Source organism: Marmota monax, unplaced genomic scaffold (genome assembly GCF_021218885.2).
Source record: "Marmota monax isolate L192 unplaced genomic scaffold, Marmota_monax_Labrador192_F-V1.1 WCK01_AAM20220418_F8-fsc00004, whole genome shotgun sequence".
Lineage (NCBI taxonomy): Eukaryota > Metazoa > Chordata > Mammalia > Rodentia > Sciuridae > Marmota > Marmota monax.
Genome location: NW_026692881.1, coordinates 10,470,448 through 10,488,893, shown reverse-complemented (window position 1 = coordinate 10,488,893; position 18,446 = coordinate 10,470,448). Strand labels below are relative to the sequence as shown.

General features: G+C 40.2%; 1 protein-coding gene across 1 annotated transcript in view; it reads right to left on the bottom strand.

Moving 5' to 3' along the window:
• Window positions 1-944: 944 nt before the first annotated feature.
• Window positions 945-18,446, bottom strand: part of Lgi1 (leucine rich glioma inactivated 1) — a 35,102-nt gene continuing 17,600 nt past the window's right edge. Inside the window, exons 5-8 of the mRNA XM_046449714.2 lie at window positions 8,349-8,420; window positions 5,556-5,725; window positions 5,117-5,281; window positions 945-3,754 (exon numbers count right to left, since the gene is read on the bottom strand). Coding sequence (XP_046305670.1) covers window positions 2,919-3,754; window positions 5,117-5,281; window positions 5,556-5,725; window positions 8,349-8,420 — 1,243 coding nt within the window. The 3' untranslated portion in view covers window positions 945-2,918. The remainder of the gene's footprint in view (window positions 3,755-5,116; window positions 5,282-5,555; window positions 5,726-8,348; window positions 8,421-18,446) is intronic.

Here is an 18,446-nt window from a genome sequence, read left to right as displayed (position 1 = left end):
AATTAGAGTCAGTTTGCTGAATTCGATGTTAATGCTTCTCTGAAAACTTAACAGGGTAGAATATACGTTTTAATCTCTGGATCCCTAAATTCGGCACAATGCCTGGTACAGGGTAAGAACACTGATATATTGTTAAGGAGTTACCCTTTAAAATGAAATGAATTACATTAAAACATAAGGTACAGTGTGACCCAGAAGTGCAATATTCTAGATGTGGAGACAATTAGCAGTAACCATCACTTGATGAGTACTCACATGTACCAGTTCTCTGGTAAACATTTTATGTGCTTTTTTACTGCTATTGTGTAACAAATCACCACAAAACTTAGCCATTTAAAGCAACCATTTTATTATGCTCATAGAGTCTATGGTCAGGAATTTGGACAGGGTACCATGGGGATGGCTTGTCTCTGCTCCATAATGTTTGTGGCCTCAGTTGGGAATATCTAAGTAGGATCTTGATGTTGGGGGTAGGGGATGCTAGAATCAGGAGGTATCCACTCTCAGGACTGGTGGTCCATGATGTCTGTTGGCCGAGACATCAGCTGGGACAATAGACCAAAGCACCAACATGTGATTTCTCCATGGGGCTTGAGCTTCCACAAAGAATGGTGGCCCCAGGCGAGAAGGACTTCTTACATAGCTGCTCAGGGCTCCATAAGCAAGTGTCCCAGTTTACCAGGCAGACGCTTCATTATTTTATGACCTACTCTCAAAATTCAAACTGTATCATTTCCAGCACATTGTACAGATTGGAAGCAAACCTCAAACCCATGCAGATTGAGAACAGGTGAATTAGGCCCCACCTCGCAAGATCCTCACAGAGCTTGGGTGAGAGACATATTTGAAAATACAATCTACTGCACATATACTTGCTCATTTAACCTCTCCCTTGTCCTCAGAAATAGGTATTATTGTCCTTCTTTCAAAATAAAGAAACAGGCTCAGATGGGTTAAGTAGCTTGTTGGTGGACAAAACCAGAACATGGCACAGCTGGACTTAAACCCACTCTTTACAAATCAAGGGTTCCTCCATGGAACAGAATGAATTAAGACATTCCAAGGCCAGTTCTCCCTAAGTGCAGGATCAAGAATGGGTAAGTATTCCCCTCTATAACTCTGATATCAGAACTCATGTCCAGTCTATATGGATGAAGGAATCTGGTCTTGTGTGTACCTTTCCAGGGTGTTGCTTCCAGAGGCTGTGTAATTATTTTGTTGACCCTCGATGCCTCAGCCTGCAAGATACATGCAAAGCAGAGGAGATGCTCCCTGACGGCTCCTACCTGGTAATATGACTAAAGAGTCTGAGGAACAATGAGCAGAATCAGGTTCTGATGCCCTCCATAAAGACAGCATGCACACAACCAGTTTGTGCCAGGAGTATCTTCTCTGCCATGACCACCCCTCATCATTTTTTTTTGTACTAGGGTGCTTTATCATTGAGCTACGTGCCCAGCACTCCCCTCCTTTTTTTGATATAAGGTCTCATTAAGTTACTTAAGGCCTCACTAAATTGCTGAGGCTGGCTGTGAACTTGCAATCTTCCTGCCTTAGCCTCCCAAATCAGTGGGATCACAGGAAAAAAGCACCATGCCCAGGCACAATCCTCTTTTGAAATCACATCTTCTCTTTAATTTCAAACAAGGACTACATCTTCCCAAAAGACATCCTTGATGCTCCTATAATACTTAATCTGGAATGTTCAAATACTTCTTGGCACTCACTGCTTGCTCTGCAGTCTTCTCAGGCCCCAGAGGATTAGGACTGTACCCTACCCTTCCTTAGTAGCTGCCCCTACCAACCATATTCCATTCTTAAAAAGTACTCAAGAAATGCTGACCGATTAAGTCGAAGGGCCTTATAAAGTTTATAATAAGAGGAGGACCCACATGCTTCTTCAAAAGTGTTTTTGAGAGCCTACACAGGCATTATGCTAGGTGTTAATAACTCATGTAATCCAAAAGCAGGAATTTAGAAAATCAAATATGAGCTTTCCGGGCACTGTGCGGCAGGTCGGTAAGATCAAAATTAGTTTCTAGAAGCAAAGCATCCTTGATATTAAGAGGGCTTCCTAGCAGGTACATTTGAAGCAAGTGCTATAAGGTTACAATCTCTTTCAGCAGTCAGATGATTCTGAGTCAAATATTTAGAAAGTTCCTGAATAGGGATTTTTAAATCCTAAATATTAATTTTAATTTCTCTATAAATTGCCTGAGTAGTGTTCTTAGCTGGGGCTAACAGACAGGAAAGGATTTATTTCAAATTATTTTTCTTATAACAGGTAACACTTCTCTATTTTTCTTTTAATTTGTCACCATGTCACCTCAAAGTGTCCCTAAAAGCCATGACCTCTGGAAACACCTTTGACTATTCAGAATCAGCCAATACAGCCGCAGACAAACATGTTCATAAATTACGGGTATTCAATTTCCATGTTTTATCTTCATTCATTATTCATACCATAAATCCTCCATCCAAATATAATCCTATTGTATAAAACTACTTCCTCAATATACCATCAACAAGAATAAAACGACTCCTGTAAATAATTACCTTTGGGATATGAAAGAAAATGTAAACATTTTATTTGGCAGTTGTTTCTGAACACATGAATAAATAAATGGAAAAGTACATATTAATATTTCTTTTTGGAGTAACAGATACCATTAAACGCTTATTTACACATCTTCACTGCAAAGAACAGTTACACAATTTAAGTTTTGTCTTATAAAAGGTAACTTCCCACACCACTGGACTGGACAGTTAAGGATGGAGATACTGATAGTGCTTGGTTCTAGCAGTCTCAATGTTTGAAAGGCATTCATTTGCGAGAGTGATAAGAGTCATCATGCATTGCGTTCATCCAGATCATGTACTGTAGAAAGTTTCTGATGGCAGCCACAGGATTTGGTGTCTCATGCGCTTAAGTCAACTATGACATGTTTGTAAATCTGCGTATTTCCCTTAAAACTGGAAGCAAAAAGAAAATTACGCTTATTAATGGACACGTGTGTGAATGATCTTGGTGCCTGAACGTTTAATTCCTGAAATTTCACAAATTTGGCTTTCTCTGCATCCCAGTTATACACTTGAGTAAAGGAGTAATCACTTCCAAGAATGGCATATTGGTAATTATTTATCTGAAGAGGCTGGAACACCATGGATCCTCGAGACGGCATTCTCTGAATATCCTGGAAGGAGGAGCCTCCCCATTTCATGACTTTGGAGTCACCAATGAACCTTGTCAAGCAGATGTACACGTCACCTTTCACTGAGAAGTGCTTGACAGCATATACATCCTCCATGTTAGGGATGTCAGTCTGGTTAGTGAATAGTTGTGTTGCTTTGTTCCACTGATAAATTACAGGACGCTGGGAACTACTGGACAGGATTAGATGAGGCGTTCTGAGGGTCAGAGGTGTTCTGGCAATTTCTAGGTATTCCACATCGGTGTCCCTGTACCACGCATGTAAGGATTGATGGGAGTAGAATCCATTTCCATTCCATTTATAAATGGTAGTAAAACCAGCTTTTGAGCTGTCAGCAACGACAAAGTACCAGTTGTTTTCGATCTTGAATGTTTCGATGTCATTGGGTTTTCGAATTTTGAGAATTTCAATATCCTGGATTTTTATGAATTTGTTTGCAAAACCATCTCGCTTATAGATATGAGAGCCACCAAACAGCTGGGCCACAATAACATAGAGCTGAGTTTCAATGACTATAGGCTTGCACACTACAGTGGACGTGCCTGGGAAAAGACAAGCAAGAGATTAGTTGTGTGGCCATCCTCTTTGGAACGTGTTGCTGAGGCTGGCCTTGAACTTGCAATTCTCCTGCAGGCTGGGGCCATACAACAAAATCAGCCTAAAACAAGAGATTTCCTTGGCTGATTAAGCAAGACCAGTCTCCAAGGCCAATGTCCCCAGTGTTCTGGAATTCTGTACCTTTTCACCTCACAGGGCTGTGTTCCCAGCAGCAAAACTGTCATGTCACATCTAGCCTGCTCTAGATGTTCAGGACACACAGGTATAGTCTGAGTTTTTTCCTCTTACCTCTTACAGAACAGAACTATTGTTTTCCTGGACATGTCAGAAGTTAAGCAGAGTAATTCTAATTAAAAACCGCCATTTATTGAGAGTTTAACTGTGCTTTATCAAATCATATCATTACATTTTCCTAACAACCTTAAGAGAAAAATTTCATCTTCCTTTTCCAGATGAGAAAACTGAAGCTTAGAGTAGCTAAGTCCTACTACCACAAGGGAGAATTGGAATTCAAACCAAGTCCCACCAGTAGATTCCCAGTCCCTCCCCGACACCTATTACCTCAACTCCTGAATGAGGGTTTATTTCCCAAATACTTTTTTGGGGGGAGAGAGCATTGGGGATTGAACCCTGGGTACTCTACTACTGAACTACACCCCCAGCCTTTTTATTTTATTTTGACACAGGGTCTCACTAAGTTGCTGAGGCTGGCCTTGAACTTGCAATTCTCCTGACTCAGCCTTCCAAGTCAATGGGATTATAGGCTATGCCAACTGTGACTGCCTAACCCAATTTGAAACCAGGTTAGCTGTTTCAGGACTTATAACTTGGGCTAGGATTCCTCAAGGTTCCAGAACTACTCTACAAAGCCTAGAGCAATGGTTTGGTCAAACCCCAGCTCTACCTGTAATTGGTTTGCTTTAAATGTGAACTGCTCCCTGCTCTAGAAAAACTGCTTCATGCTCTAGAATCCCCCAAGGAAGGAGGGAGATGATAATCGTAACTTTTTTTGAGCTTTAGGTCACTGGTTGCAGGAGAGAAAAGGAAGAATCCTTGAGAAAGTGAAAGAGGGATACCATCTCTAGTGAGGCTCCTGAAAGTTATTTTGGGAAAGGTAAGGAGACATATCTTATTAACAACCCTGTATGTTAGGTACTATTCTCAGTTTACAAGTGAAGGAATTAAGTCTTGGAGGATAATTCTTAGTTATCTAATAAAAGGTAGCGTTGAGATTTGAATGACTCTGGCCCTGCTCAGAGCCTGCCCTCATACCTCTCATCTTCTCCTGTTACCCTTGGCTAAAGCAGTTTAACTTCCCGTTCAAATTTTTATTAGGGTTTTCATACCTGTAATATTGTCATAATTCCGGAAGGTCTTTTCTACATGGTCCCATTCAAGGAAAATGCATTTTCCAGTAAAAGGCTGAGCAATCACCACATATTCATCATTCATATAAGAAAAAGTATCTATGGACAGTGATTGATAAGGCAGGTCTTGAGACTTTGCAAATTCTGCAAAAATAGGAAATGATGATGAGTAACGGTAACTTAATAGTAATACTTCTTTCCTTGGCTAAATCTCAAATATCCATAAGAAATACTGTTATTTTAGAAAAACAGCAAAATGACAATTTTACTTTGCTTTTAAGCACATGAAGTTTTAATGGCTCATAGTTTAAATTGCTCAAGTGGTTTTTTTAAGATGTAAAAATATGAGTTCTTGTACATTAAAAAACCACAGCGCTTATTTTAATTTTATGATGCAAAATAATTTTGCATATATTACCTGTAATGATGCAATCAAAATCTTTGGAGGAGAGGCTATTGATTTTGCGTTTCTTGTATTCTGGGGGGCCTTCGCAGTAGATGTCTTCCACAGTTGCATTGGTGTGGCCGAGCCATTCCACCAGCCACTTCAGTTTACAGTCACAGTTAAATGAATTCCCTCTCAGGTCCCTGAAAGACAAACCTCTGCTACTTTTGCAGTACAAAGGCCCTGCTTGGCATGACATATGCCCCATGACCTGCCTTGAACTTGCCTGACCATTCAATTTGGGCTCAGAGAATGACCACAGAGCAGCCTTAAAGGCCACCCCAGTCAATGGAACCTCATCACTTGCTCTCTTTTGGATTTAAAGGTAGCTTAGACTACAGCAGTGCTGTCAATAGAAATAGTATATGAACCACACACGTAGCTTAATTTTTTTAAGAGCCGCACTTAAAAAAGTAAAAAGAAACAGGTATAATCAATTTTAATAGTATGTTTTATTTAATCCAATACATTGAAAAATATTATCATTCAGGCATGCAGTCAATATAAATATTATTGAGATATCCTGCAGTCTTGTTTATACTAAATCTTTGGAAGGCCACTGTGTATTTTATGCTTATAGTATATCTCAATTCAGATGCTAAATTCTCATTAGAAACGTGTGATCTGTATTTAGATTTTATAAAATTTGCAGTTGAAAAAATTGTTTCACATACTCAAGTGTTCCAAATGTACTTAAAAGTCTTCCTAATACTGGAACTGAGAAATAGTTTTTACACTTTTTTCCCCCCAGTTTTGGGAATCAAACCCAGAATTTTGTGCTGAGTAAGCACTACACCACTGAGCTATGTCCCTGGCTAACAGTCCTTAAATTTAAACTTGAAAAAATTAAGGGACTTGGAGTGGAGTACCTCAGTGGTAGAGGAATTACTTAGCATATTCAAAGCCCTGGCTTTAATCTCCACACCAAAAAAAAAAAAAAGAAGTAAAATTTTTAAATTCAGTTCTTCAATTACTCTAGCAGCACATTGTAAGTGCTCAGTAACACAAGTGTCTAGCAGACACCATATTGGACAGCACAGGTCTAGAGGATAAAACGTAGGACAGAATTAAATTGAGTAAGCTGTCTGCTTTTCTTCTTTCTCATAGACATAATTAATCCTGATCCTATTCCATAGTCTATAAATTCAGTTTTAATAGGAAATGACTGTGCCACAGCTGAGTTAATGCAGACATACAATAGCTCATGCCTGTAATCACTTAAATTTCCACATGTGACCCTAATTAACCAAGGTCTTTGTTTATTTGTACTGCTTCTGTTCAGGAATTCCATTTCCTTTTTTGATCACATAGAATTTCAAGATAGGTGCTGTCTACTCTTCATGCAACATAAATAAATAAAGGCTTCATGCCAAGCATTTTAAAAATGCTTTTTAGGGGATACATTCAAGAAACCAAGAAATTCACTAAAAGGTAGGTTGGCATGGATCCTTGGATTTCTAAGATAATTCTTGATTTGGACATATCAGACTAGGTCCAAAAGACCAAACGCATTATGGAATTCCCTAGAGAGACTAAGACAATTTCAAGTGTTAGAGTAACACAAGGATGGTACAGAGGACCCCGCCCCCCAAACATGAGCTACATCTCAATTCTGCCAGGGAGCATCATCCAACTTTCAAGACCTTCCCAGAACCGACCTCATATCTTCAAGAGCATTTTGACCCAGAATAATGAGTGTCAACCCTTCTGACCTATTGTAAACCAGAGCAGATAACTGATCTGTCCAGCACGTTCTTGGAAGTGACTTGATTCTGTCCCTCTCTTGGAAATAAACCATCATTCAGGAATTGGGGTAATGGTGTGGAGGAGGGGCTGGGGCCTACTGCAAGGAACAAAGAAAGTTTTTCATGAGCTTCCTGACTTGAAGTTAAATACTGGGCTTAGAAGAAAATATTTCACTCAGATTTTTTTTGTTATTGAAGAAAAGTTGTTTTGAATATATATTCTATGACAAAGTACCTGAACAGTAAAAAATCGTTTATTTTCACATATCCTTTAATTTGTCCCTATATTTTATCTTATGACATTTAAATACCCTGCTAATGTTATGGAAGGCACTTAATGAAACTAAATTGCTTTTGAGAGGGTTAGGCATATAGTACTCGCTTTGCTTACAGCAAAATATACAAATTCCTTGCAAAGATCTTTCACTCTGAGGCTTAAAAGTCAAAGTTTGAAAGCTCTTTTGTTTGAAAAGGGGTCAAAAATAATTAAGTTCATTCCCTTCCTGGGGCTTAAGCCAAATTCCTGGGGATTAAGCCTAGAGTTGTTGTTCTGTCTAATGAGAGAAAAGGCAAATGTTCCTCCCTTCCCCCATTTCCTGCTCCATTTCTCTGTTGACTGACCAACTCATGGGTGTAACCTTTCATCTTACTCTGTCAGTTTCCCAGACTCCTTTATGTTTTTTCTTTGCAGCTGCATTTCCTGGATCTCATAAGAAAAAAACAAAAGGGATCTTGAAATTTCTATCTGGGTCTCTTCTTCCCACCCACTCGAAGACATTTATCAGTACTCTTCTTAGAAAGACACATGCTGTCAAAGTAATGCCTGGGTACTGTGGATTCAGAATTGCCAATAGTAAATACCTTAGAAGATTCATTTGCTAGTCTATATAAGTTTAAAATTAAAATCTGATAATTTTCATTTAATTTCAAAGCCAGTTAAAAATTTTAGTAACCAATATCTGGTTTCCTTTTAATTACTCCAAATGAATTGATTAATCATTGACTTCTTAGGTCCTCTTACACATTTGTTAAAGAATCCAGGCCTTTGAAAATATCTTTTGGGAGTGTCTGAAGATTGTTGTTTGCAAGGCTCCTGGAAAAAAAAAAAAAGAGTGATATAAACTGTAGTGATACATAAATGCATTTAATGATACAGCTTGGTTATAAGTCATATCTACCACTAAATTACTTCAGTACTTTTTTTTTTCTTTTTCCTTCTAGGGTATCCCTCAGATCCCTGCTGTTGTATTTTCAATTGCTGACCACCCACTCAGTATTTAGGTAACATTTTGTGTTGCTTCAAGGCAACAACAACAAGGAATTAACAACAGGGCACCACTCATTGCATCCAGAGCAGAGCAGGAGATTCACACCCTCAGATGCTTGGTCTAGGAGATATATCTCAACTGATGGTTCCCTAAACTGGTGATGGTGACCATCTCCAATGCCCTCTCTCCTCTCGCTCAGGCTTTCTCTTCTTTTCTCCTCCTCATGACTTGCTCCACAGCTCAGCAGAGCCTCCAATCAACAGTACCAACAGCTCTGTCTCTTGGCCAGTACATCCTTTCTTTTCTCTAGAGTATGTCTTCTTTTTCTGTGTTTAAAAAAAAAATCTTTTAGTCTCATACATTCTATCTCGGAAAAAAAAATTTTTTTTTTTCTCACAAATACCCATCCAACCATCTTCTTTAATTATTTTGGTGGGTGCTTGCCCTATCATGGGAATTGTTTTCCCTTTCTCTTTCTCTTTCTTCTTCCCTGGATCACTACAATGATTCTAATCAAGGTTAATGAAGAGGTAGGAGTCCCAATAGTATCAAAGAGAGAGAAATGTGTACATATTCCCAAAATGCAGACATAATAAAGTGCTGCTGTTGTATGATCATCAAAGGGCACCAGGTACTGGAATTTTGCATTTTTAGTCAGGACATGTTATATATTTTTCTATTTTTCCCTTCACAAGCAAAATAAAAGAGTCTGTGCTGTTGGTCTCCAAAGCCCTTGACAAAACTCTCAACTTTCTTTTAAAAACACTTACTTTAATGAAAAACTGACACATCTAGCTGCTTTTAAAGGAGGGAAGGGGAGGGACATGGGGGTAAGAAAGGTGTTGGAATGAGATGGACATCGTTACCCTAGGTACCCATATGAGTGCACGTGTGCAACTCTACATCGTGTACAACCAGAGAAATGAAAAGTTGTGCTTCATTTGTGTACAGTAAATCGAAATGCATTCTGCTATCATGTATAACTAATTAGAACAAATGAAAATTTTTTTTTTTAAAAAAAGGAGATAGGATGTGCCGGCTGGGGTTATGGCTCAGCGGTAGAGCGCTTGCCTCGCACGTGCAAGGCTCTCAGCACCACATAAAAACGAATAAATAAATAAAATAAAATTATTTTAAAAAGTAGAACGTGTGTTTAAAAAAAAAGGAGATAGGATGCACCTTCATGTCTAGATTTGATGAATGGCTGGCCTGAGAAGGATATCTGACTCAATAAAGAAACAGAAATAAGAGGAATTAAAGACCCAGGAATGAAAAGGAGGTTTCCCCAGTGCCTAAGGCCTGGGAATTGAAGTCAGCTGGCTTATGGAACTCTCAGGGAGGCCCCAGTGACATCAGGTCACATTTGGATAGATGGAAAGCAGGCAGAGGGACTTGGGTAGAGAATGACTTAGGGAAGCAATACCAAGTGTTGGAATTATTCTGCAAAAAAAAAACAAAACAAAAAAAAACTAATTACCAGGGCCCTGAAATAAAGCAACCTTCTAGTGCAAGCTGACTGGGGGGGTTGAAGGATGCCTCCAACATATGGAAGGGGATCAGCAGAATCTGCAAAGGTAAGATGAGAAATACAAAATGGCCCTAGAGAGAAGGAACTCTATCTTAGCTATAGTCAGTTCAGAGTGCTTACAGTTCCTGAGCGAGGAGAAATTGGAAATATTATCCACCCAGTGCCTACGTGGGAAAAGTGATTTGTTCTAGTATTGTCTATAGCAGCAAAGAATTGGAAATAACTTAGGTGTCCACTAATGAGAGACTGTGTAATAAATAATGGTTCATACTTAATGTGGAATATTTTGTAGACTTTTTAAAAAAATGAGGTAGAACTCTATGATTTAACATGAAGTGGTGCCTAGGTAAAAAGAGATAGGGAGAAGATTATGTAGAGTGCAATCCCCTGGAGGAGAGAAGATACACATCTGTAGATACACGAAGCTCTGCATCTTTATATATATAAAAAACTGTTAAATGAGGTCGCACAACAAAGTGGGGTTACTGGAATCATTCACTTTGCTATGGTAACTATCTGGGCTGTGAGAAGTTTTACTAGAAAGCACGTATTATTATTTTATCATCAAAAGAAATAAAGAATGAGGTTGACTTTTTAGAAAGACCCTATTGCTCTGTGTGTGTGTGTGTTCTGTCCAGTGAGGATTCAGTCCTTCTAAATCAATCATTCAGCTGCATTCATCAGGTTCCAAAACTTTGCAGCTATCCTGGGAATAACCGTGATGGTCAGCATTGGGGGCCTGAGTGGTCAGATCATGCAAATGTTTTTCAGGAGACCTCCTGCAGGATGAAACTGGCTTGTTTCTTCCAAAATTCCCACACATTTCAGGCCCTCTCTGTCTCTGGGGAGGTTTGGGACTACTGTCAACTCAGGCTCACAGTCACTGTTATGAATTCCCTGCGCTGGGTCAAACCAGCAGTCTGGGAGGCCAGGAGCCTCCCAAATCCATCATGAGCATGGAGGGCTTTGGGAAGATTCTCCACAGGAAGAGATGCTAAGGGCCAGAGTTACCAGGAAGCAAAAGGCTTCAGGAAGGCTGCTCAGCGTTACCAAAAGGGTGATAAGAAGGAGACCTGGAGCCTGCTAGTTGCTCCAATGGCTAGAGATAGTGACACAGCACTTTGAGGTTAAGATTAGGATTACTTTAGTTTTGGTATTTGGATGATTTGATTCTTCAAATTCCAACTCTGCCTTGAGTTTTGCCACCATAAAGCAAAATATCTGGAATGAATTTTCTTAGTTTCCTCCTCCTACTCCTCTATTTCCAGCCTCACAGAGCAAAACAATATTATTATTCCCTTTCCTCAATAGAAGCTCTGTGTGAAGTCCGTGCTCTATCTTTGGTAAACTGCTTGTGGTTGTTCTCTTCTCCATCACTTCGTGTGGTGAAGTGCAGTGAAGCTGCCAGCTTTGTCAGGGATGCAACTTGAACTTCATTGCTCTGGGGGCGTGTGCACTTAACCCACTTAATTTAGTAGAGAGAAGTCTGTGCCTTGGTCCGTCCTCTCTTTTACTAGCACATTCATGTGCCACATATACACATATATCTACTACTACATGTGCACACACATAATCATAATTATTATTTCTCTACTTCAAGAAAATCTGAAGGGGCTGGGGATGTGGCTCAAGCGGTAGCATGCTTGCCTGGCAGGTGCGGAGCGCTGGGTTCGATCCTCGGCATCACATAAAAATAAAATAAAGATGTTGTGTCCACCGAAAAACTAAAAAATAAATATTAAAAATTCTCTCTCTCTCTCAAAAAAAAAGTTAAAAAAAAGAAAATTTGAAAATACAAAAATTATTTTTCTTTTTTAAAGGAAAAAATGACAATCATCCTGGTAGAAGTCACCACTATTAAGATTTGGTCACATCTTCTCCCAGTCATTAATACAGAGCCAATCAAGAGAAAGTGGTTTTGGAGAGCCATGTCACTGTTCCTGGTCCCCAGGTCTCTCATCCTTCTCTCTTCTCAAGATGTGATGGCACAGCTGGGTGTGGGGGCCCATGCCTGTAATTCTAGCAGCTCAGGAGGCTGAGGTAAGAGGATCACAAGTTCAAAGCCAGCCTCAGAAATGGTGAGATGCTAAGCAATCAGTGAGACCCTGTCTTTTAAAAAAAATACAAAATAGGGCTAGGGAAGTGGCTCAGTGGTTGAGTGCCCCTGAGTTCAATCTCTGGTACTCCCCTTCTAAAAAAAAGAAGAAGAAGAAGAAGAAGAAGAAGAAGAAGAAGAAGAAGAAGAAGAAGAAGAAGAAGAAGAAGAAAAGATGTGGTACCCATGAGGGAGGTGTAAATATAAGAATTCCTCATTGTTAGGAGTAAGAGAAGAGAAATTAGAAGGATGAAGGAGGAAAGGTCAAGGTGTCTGAGAGGTCATGGTATGGCTGAAGGAAAGCCAGGCTGCTGCTGGGCCCAAGACAACCCCTCATGTATCAGACTTGCCCTAGGGCTCCCTGAATCAGCCATAGGAAACATGGGAATGGCGTGGGTCAGGAAGGGGAGATCTGGGTTTGAGCTTTTGGGTGTTTCCTTTTCCATAAAGCGAATGATCACTTGGTCAGAATGATCTCTATGTTCTATTCTTGTCCTTAAATCATGCCTTTATAACTTTCACTGTGAGAGGCTATGGCTTCATGTTTAGTAATCATATGACACCAGGAAATCCTTTAGGAGCCAATACAGTTGATGACGGGTTTCTCTGGGAGTAAAGAGCGCACTGGAATATCCAACAGGGACAGGGTAGAGCTGATTGAAGGCAAGGGCAGAAAGAGGTTTGAGGAAATGTTTTATTACTGTGAATTCCTTCTAGGAGGATTCTGCCACAGTACTGGAAGAATGCTTTTTCTTTCCACTATATCCCCAGTGCCTAGCACAGTGCCTGGCACAAAGTAGGCCCTCAGTAGATACTTTTGAACTGAATGAAAAAATAAGGCAGACTGGAGTGGATGAGAGGAAGGGCACCAATCTCGTTAAAGAGCAGCAGGTGCTTCTCTCAGGCCCCTGTGCCAAGAGACCGCATTAGGGAGAAAGTGCGTAGCCCTGTCAATCAACCTGGCAGATCACCCCATCATGTGAACCTGCTCTCACAGAGTGCCCTGCTTCTCCTCAGCCTCACTGTGGTGATAATTCACAGCCATATGGAGGCTCTTGAAACATCCTTTAAACACCCAGGAAAACTGGGTGTGGTGGCATATGTCTGTAGTGTCAGCAATTGGGAAGACTGAGACAGGAGGATACAAATTTGAAGCCAGCCTCATCAACTTTTCGAGACCCTGAGTTACTTAGTGAGACCCTGTCTCAAAAAAATCAATACATAAAAAAGGACTGGGGATATAGATCAGTGCTACAGTATCCCTGCATTCACTCCCCAGTACCCAAAATAAATAAATAAAAGTAAAAATTAAATTACACACCCAGGGTATCGCCCAATGGAATATCTAGTTGCCTTGAACTCCGGAGTGGAGTCAAGCATTTTCCAACGCAGCCAGCCAGCCACTCCTTTCCAGCAGTTCTGACAAAGCAGAACACCATTCCACTTTGGTGTTTGCTGGTTTACCTGAGAAAACCTCTGATGATGACTATGGAACCTACTGGAAAGTCTTCTCTCCAAGGCAGACCACACTGGCTCAGACAGCACGTTTGTTTCAGTGCCATGGGGCTGTGCTGCTAAGAAAGCAACGCCCACAGCCATCTGGGGTGCTCCCAGCCCCCCTGCAATGCGGATTCTCAGCTTGGGTTTGTGTCTCACTGAACCTGCAGCACTTCAAGTGCAGTTATTTTAACTTCACAGGAAATGTTTAAAGGGGATAAGTACACTGCGGCACTTGAAATCCTGATGTAGGACTAATAGAGGTTAGACGGTGAATTTGAGTTTCTTCCTGTACAATGGTGCTTACTGCACACCAGGCTCTTCTCTAGGCATTTTGTAGATATTAACTCATTTAATCTCAAAACAACCCTAGGAGCCTGATGCTCCTGTGTACCTTGTTATCCCTCACCTTCATTTTAACAGATTATGATCACCTTTCCTTTTACACATCAGCAATCTGAGGCACAATAAGGCTAAATTACCTGGGCAAGGTCTCCTAGGCTTTGAACCCAGGCAGTCTGGTGACTGAGAATCCTCTGACAGCCACTACCTCTTTATACATGCACGTCAATGTGAAAGCTAAAATGAAGACATCCTGCCTACCTAACAGGGGATACACAGGCCTCCTGAGTTTTGGGACTGTTACCTATGGTCTTTGCAACCACAGAAGTGAGCAATAGTTGCTACCCCACAACATGGAAAGATTGAGGGCAATTTTCCCTCAAATATTATGCATTCATGCAAACACTCCTGGCTCCACGGGGCCTTAGTCACAGTGACACTTATGTGGTACCCAAGGGGAAAAAGCTCGGTAAGTATAATGGAAATCAATAATAATGTTTAGAGATTTTGTCATCATTGGCCATAAACTAGTTTTTATTGATTTTTTTCCCTGATAAAAAAATGTAATACATAGTCATCAGAAAAACTAATTCAGACATTAAACTATTAAAACATTAAAATTAAATATGCTGCTATGGTTTGTCCCAGAACTCATGAAGGAGTTTAATTCTCAAAATCATAGACTATTGGTATTAAGAAGATGGAAACTTAATCAGACAATGGTGTTTGGAGACAGGGCCTTTAGGTGAGGTCATTAGGGTGAAGCCCCCATGATTGATTCCTGGTGGCTTTATAGGAAGAGAGACAGATACCAGACACAGACATGCGTGCTCCCAGTGTCTTGCCATGTGATGCCATGTGCTACCTCAGGACTCTGCCAGCAAGAAGGCCAACACCAGAACTAAGCCAATGCCAGTACCACACAGTTGAACCTTCCAAAACTGAGTTAAACAAATCTCTTTTCCTTACAAAGTTAGCCTTCTTCAGGTAATTCACTATAGTAATGAAAAACTGACTAATACACAAACATGGTATTAGGACAGTGATTCACAATAAAGGAATTGAGAGAGGGTCCTAGGATTTCATACATTTTATAGGGACTTTATAGAAAACTCAAGGGCAGGTCTCTTATCTTCAGGTTTGATTTTTTTTCTGTCATATTCATTCCTCAAATCATACCCCATGGAAGGATCCAGTGAGTTCAATGAGAACTTTCTGGTACTGCTCTACCTGAAGTGGTAGAGATATCTCAAGATATCTTGCGGAAGACCTTGGGAAATTTCTGGCTTTGGTGCTCCTATCTGGGAAGTAGCTTCAACTGAACACATTCCCCCATGTTCACATTCACTGGGGGAGGGTAGTGTTACTGTCTCATTAGGTCATCAGGAGACTGCAACAATTCAAGAATATGAAATAGCTTTGCAAACTCTTTGCAGCAGGTTCAGGTCGGAGGGCAAGGTGTTAAATCCTTGCTGTTTGAATATTTGCCTTTCAGTGGGGAAGACTTGGCCAAAAGTAGAGAAAAGTGTATTTTTGAGGCCTAAAATCTTAAAAAGTAAGTGAAAGGCTCAAGCCAGATTTATTTATAAGCAGTTAAATAGTGGAAAGTGAACTTGCAGGCAGAGGGACATTTGGAATTCAAATGCTACCTACTCATCTCTCCTTAAAAGGAAGAAAGGAAGGAAGAAAATATACCTTGAAGAACAATATAATAATAATAAGAAGAAGAAAGCTTGGAGACAAAGGCATTTGTTGAGAAAATATTTGTTTTGTCTAATTTCTCTTGCTAGAATGAGCTCCTCTAGGGTGGGACTGGATCTTGTTTTTCTTTGTGGCTCATACCTCTTGTAAAGTATAAGTCACATCCTAAAAACTGTTTAGAACTAACCATATGGCACTCTATTCTTCTAGATCCTGACAGTGTAATACTGGAAATGGCATGAGTCAACCTCCTACATGTTAGATAAAGACCTGAGGGTCATCCTGGTTCAGTCAAGCATTCCCCCCTAACCTGTTACCACACCTCCTTCCCACCTGCAGCACTAGCTTAGATCAAGACTTCCATTTCACTTGTATTCACATGACCCTTGAGATTCATGCGCCTTTCTTGGGAGGCTGCCCCCTTGGTGTTCCCTTGAGCTTAAAAGTTCCTAGATAGTAAATTCACTGCTCTTTTTTTCTTTTTTTTTTTTGGTACTGGGGGTTGAATCCAGGGGTATTAGGTTCAATCCTCACTAACTTAGCTGCTTAGTGGTACTAAATTATACCCCCTTTTTATTTTTTATTTTGAGACAGGGTCTCAATAAGTCTCCCAGGCTGGCCTTGAACTTGTGATCCTCCTGCCTCAGTGTACAGAGTAGCTGGGATTACAGGCATGAGCCACTATGCCCAGCCAATTTCCCTTATAGTTTCTATACCATCATAAAAGCGTTTTGATCATCACCCAAATATAAATTTTCACCTCATCTGATAGATACAATAGCTTCCGGTCAAGCAAAATGTGTATCCAATATGGTGTTATACAGACTTTTCTCCTTCTTCCCTCCTCTTCTTTCCTTCTTGGTGAGGGAGGGAGAATATTTTCTCTGTTCCAAGTGAAGGTCTAGGTCTTTAGGCTGAAGAGGAGATGCACCTGGGCAAACTCATCTCAGGTTGCTAGAGAGGTCACTGGGTTTATTTCTCTCCTGCAGCGCCCCTACTCCCATGTTGACCATGGGCATGGGCTGTGTTGAATAGTATTTATGTGAATCAAGTGGATCTCAATTTGAAGTCATGAATTTCCATTTCTCCTTCCACAAATTTGTTTTTTTATTTATTTTTGTCTGAAAATGAAGTTTGGAAAAGTTGAACTCTGATTCAATTGCATAACATTCATTCTGTTTCCCAGCCATTTTTGCATCGTATCATTGACATGAACAGCAGCATTACAGAGGCTGTTTTTATTGTTATCACTATATATGGACATGATTTTATAAAATAAATCTGGCTGGGCACAGTGGCGCACGCCTGTAATTCCAGCTCCTCGGGAGACCGAGGCTGGAGGATCACGAGTTTGAGACCTGCCTTGGTAACTGAACAAGACCCTGTCTCAAAACAAAAAAAATAATAAGGGCCAGGGATGGAGCTCAGAGGCAGAGTGCCCTTGAGTTCAATTCTAGGTACCAATAAACAAAAAACTAACAAAATCTGGCCATCAATACTCTCTTGCTGCAAACCAAACTGCAGGAAAGAATGGCTCCTGGTACCAAGAAGACCACACAGACAAACTAGAAAGCAGAGGCAAAGAGCAGGCATTTTTATCTGCTTTGTTCTTGCTACCCCCAGGGCCTAGAACAGAAGTGGAATTGAGGTGCTATGAGGGAACAGGTTAAGGATGACAGGATGACATTTACACATGTATCTCTTGCATCTTTACCTAAAACTGATAAGACACATACTGGAATGACTTGAGAATCAGTCATGGAAGGGATGAATAGCCAGGGCAATTCAAGTGTTGAGTTAATGTTCTTATAACTGTACAACTAAACCGTCCACTAGTCATATACACCCTTCAAGACTCAGTTCCTTCATCTCTAAATGGAGATTATTATGCTTATTTGGCAGGATTATCGACCGGGCTCAGTGAAAAGTGTTGTAAAGCATATTAACTGACACAATAAATGTTAATGCCTTTTCCTCCTATGCTCTACTAGTTTCCTTAAAAATATGTCTGTGTGTGTCTGTGTGCGTGTGTGCGTGTATGTGTGCGCACATGTGTAGAAGTGCACAAGTGTAGAAGATGGAAGAAGCTAGAAGAAACAAGTTGTATAATTTGTTGTTCAGTGTTTCACAACCTCCCCACTCTGTCATTTTAGGCCAATAATTCTTGGCTCGGGGGACTGTCCTTTGCACTGTAGATTGTTTAGGACCAACCCTGCCCTCTATCCATCAGATTTCAATTACATCCCCTACTTGTGACCAGCAAGCATATCTCTAGATGTTGCTAAATGTTCCCTGGGAGAAAAAATTGCTCCCTATTAAGAATGACTGCTCTAGACCTATGGAATAACTACTTCGTATGTAAACAAGTTGCTCAGGTACTCTGTAGACATTGCCTATGGCTATATTAGGTTTAAATGAATATAAAGTCAGAGCTTATGCAGAAAAAGAAAAATAGCCAATATCAAATTAAAGTACATAGTCAACCCATAATTATTCATGAAGTGAGTAATGATGTAGATAATAAGAAAGTTATTTTAGTCATGTAATTTCTCTGCATTAGACCACTTTTCTAATTATGGTCGATTTAGGCTAGAAATATTAACAGTAATCAATTTCCTGAACACTTGCTGACAGATGACAGACAGATGGCAAGTGTGCATAGAGGGAGATCACTTGGGTTCTTAAATT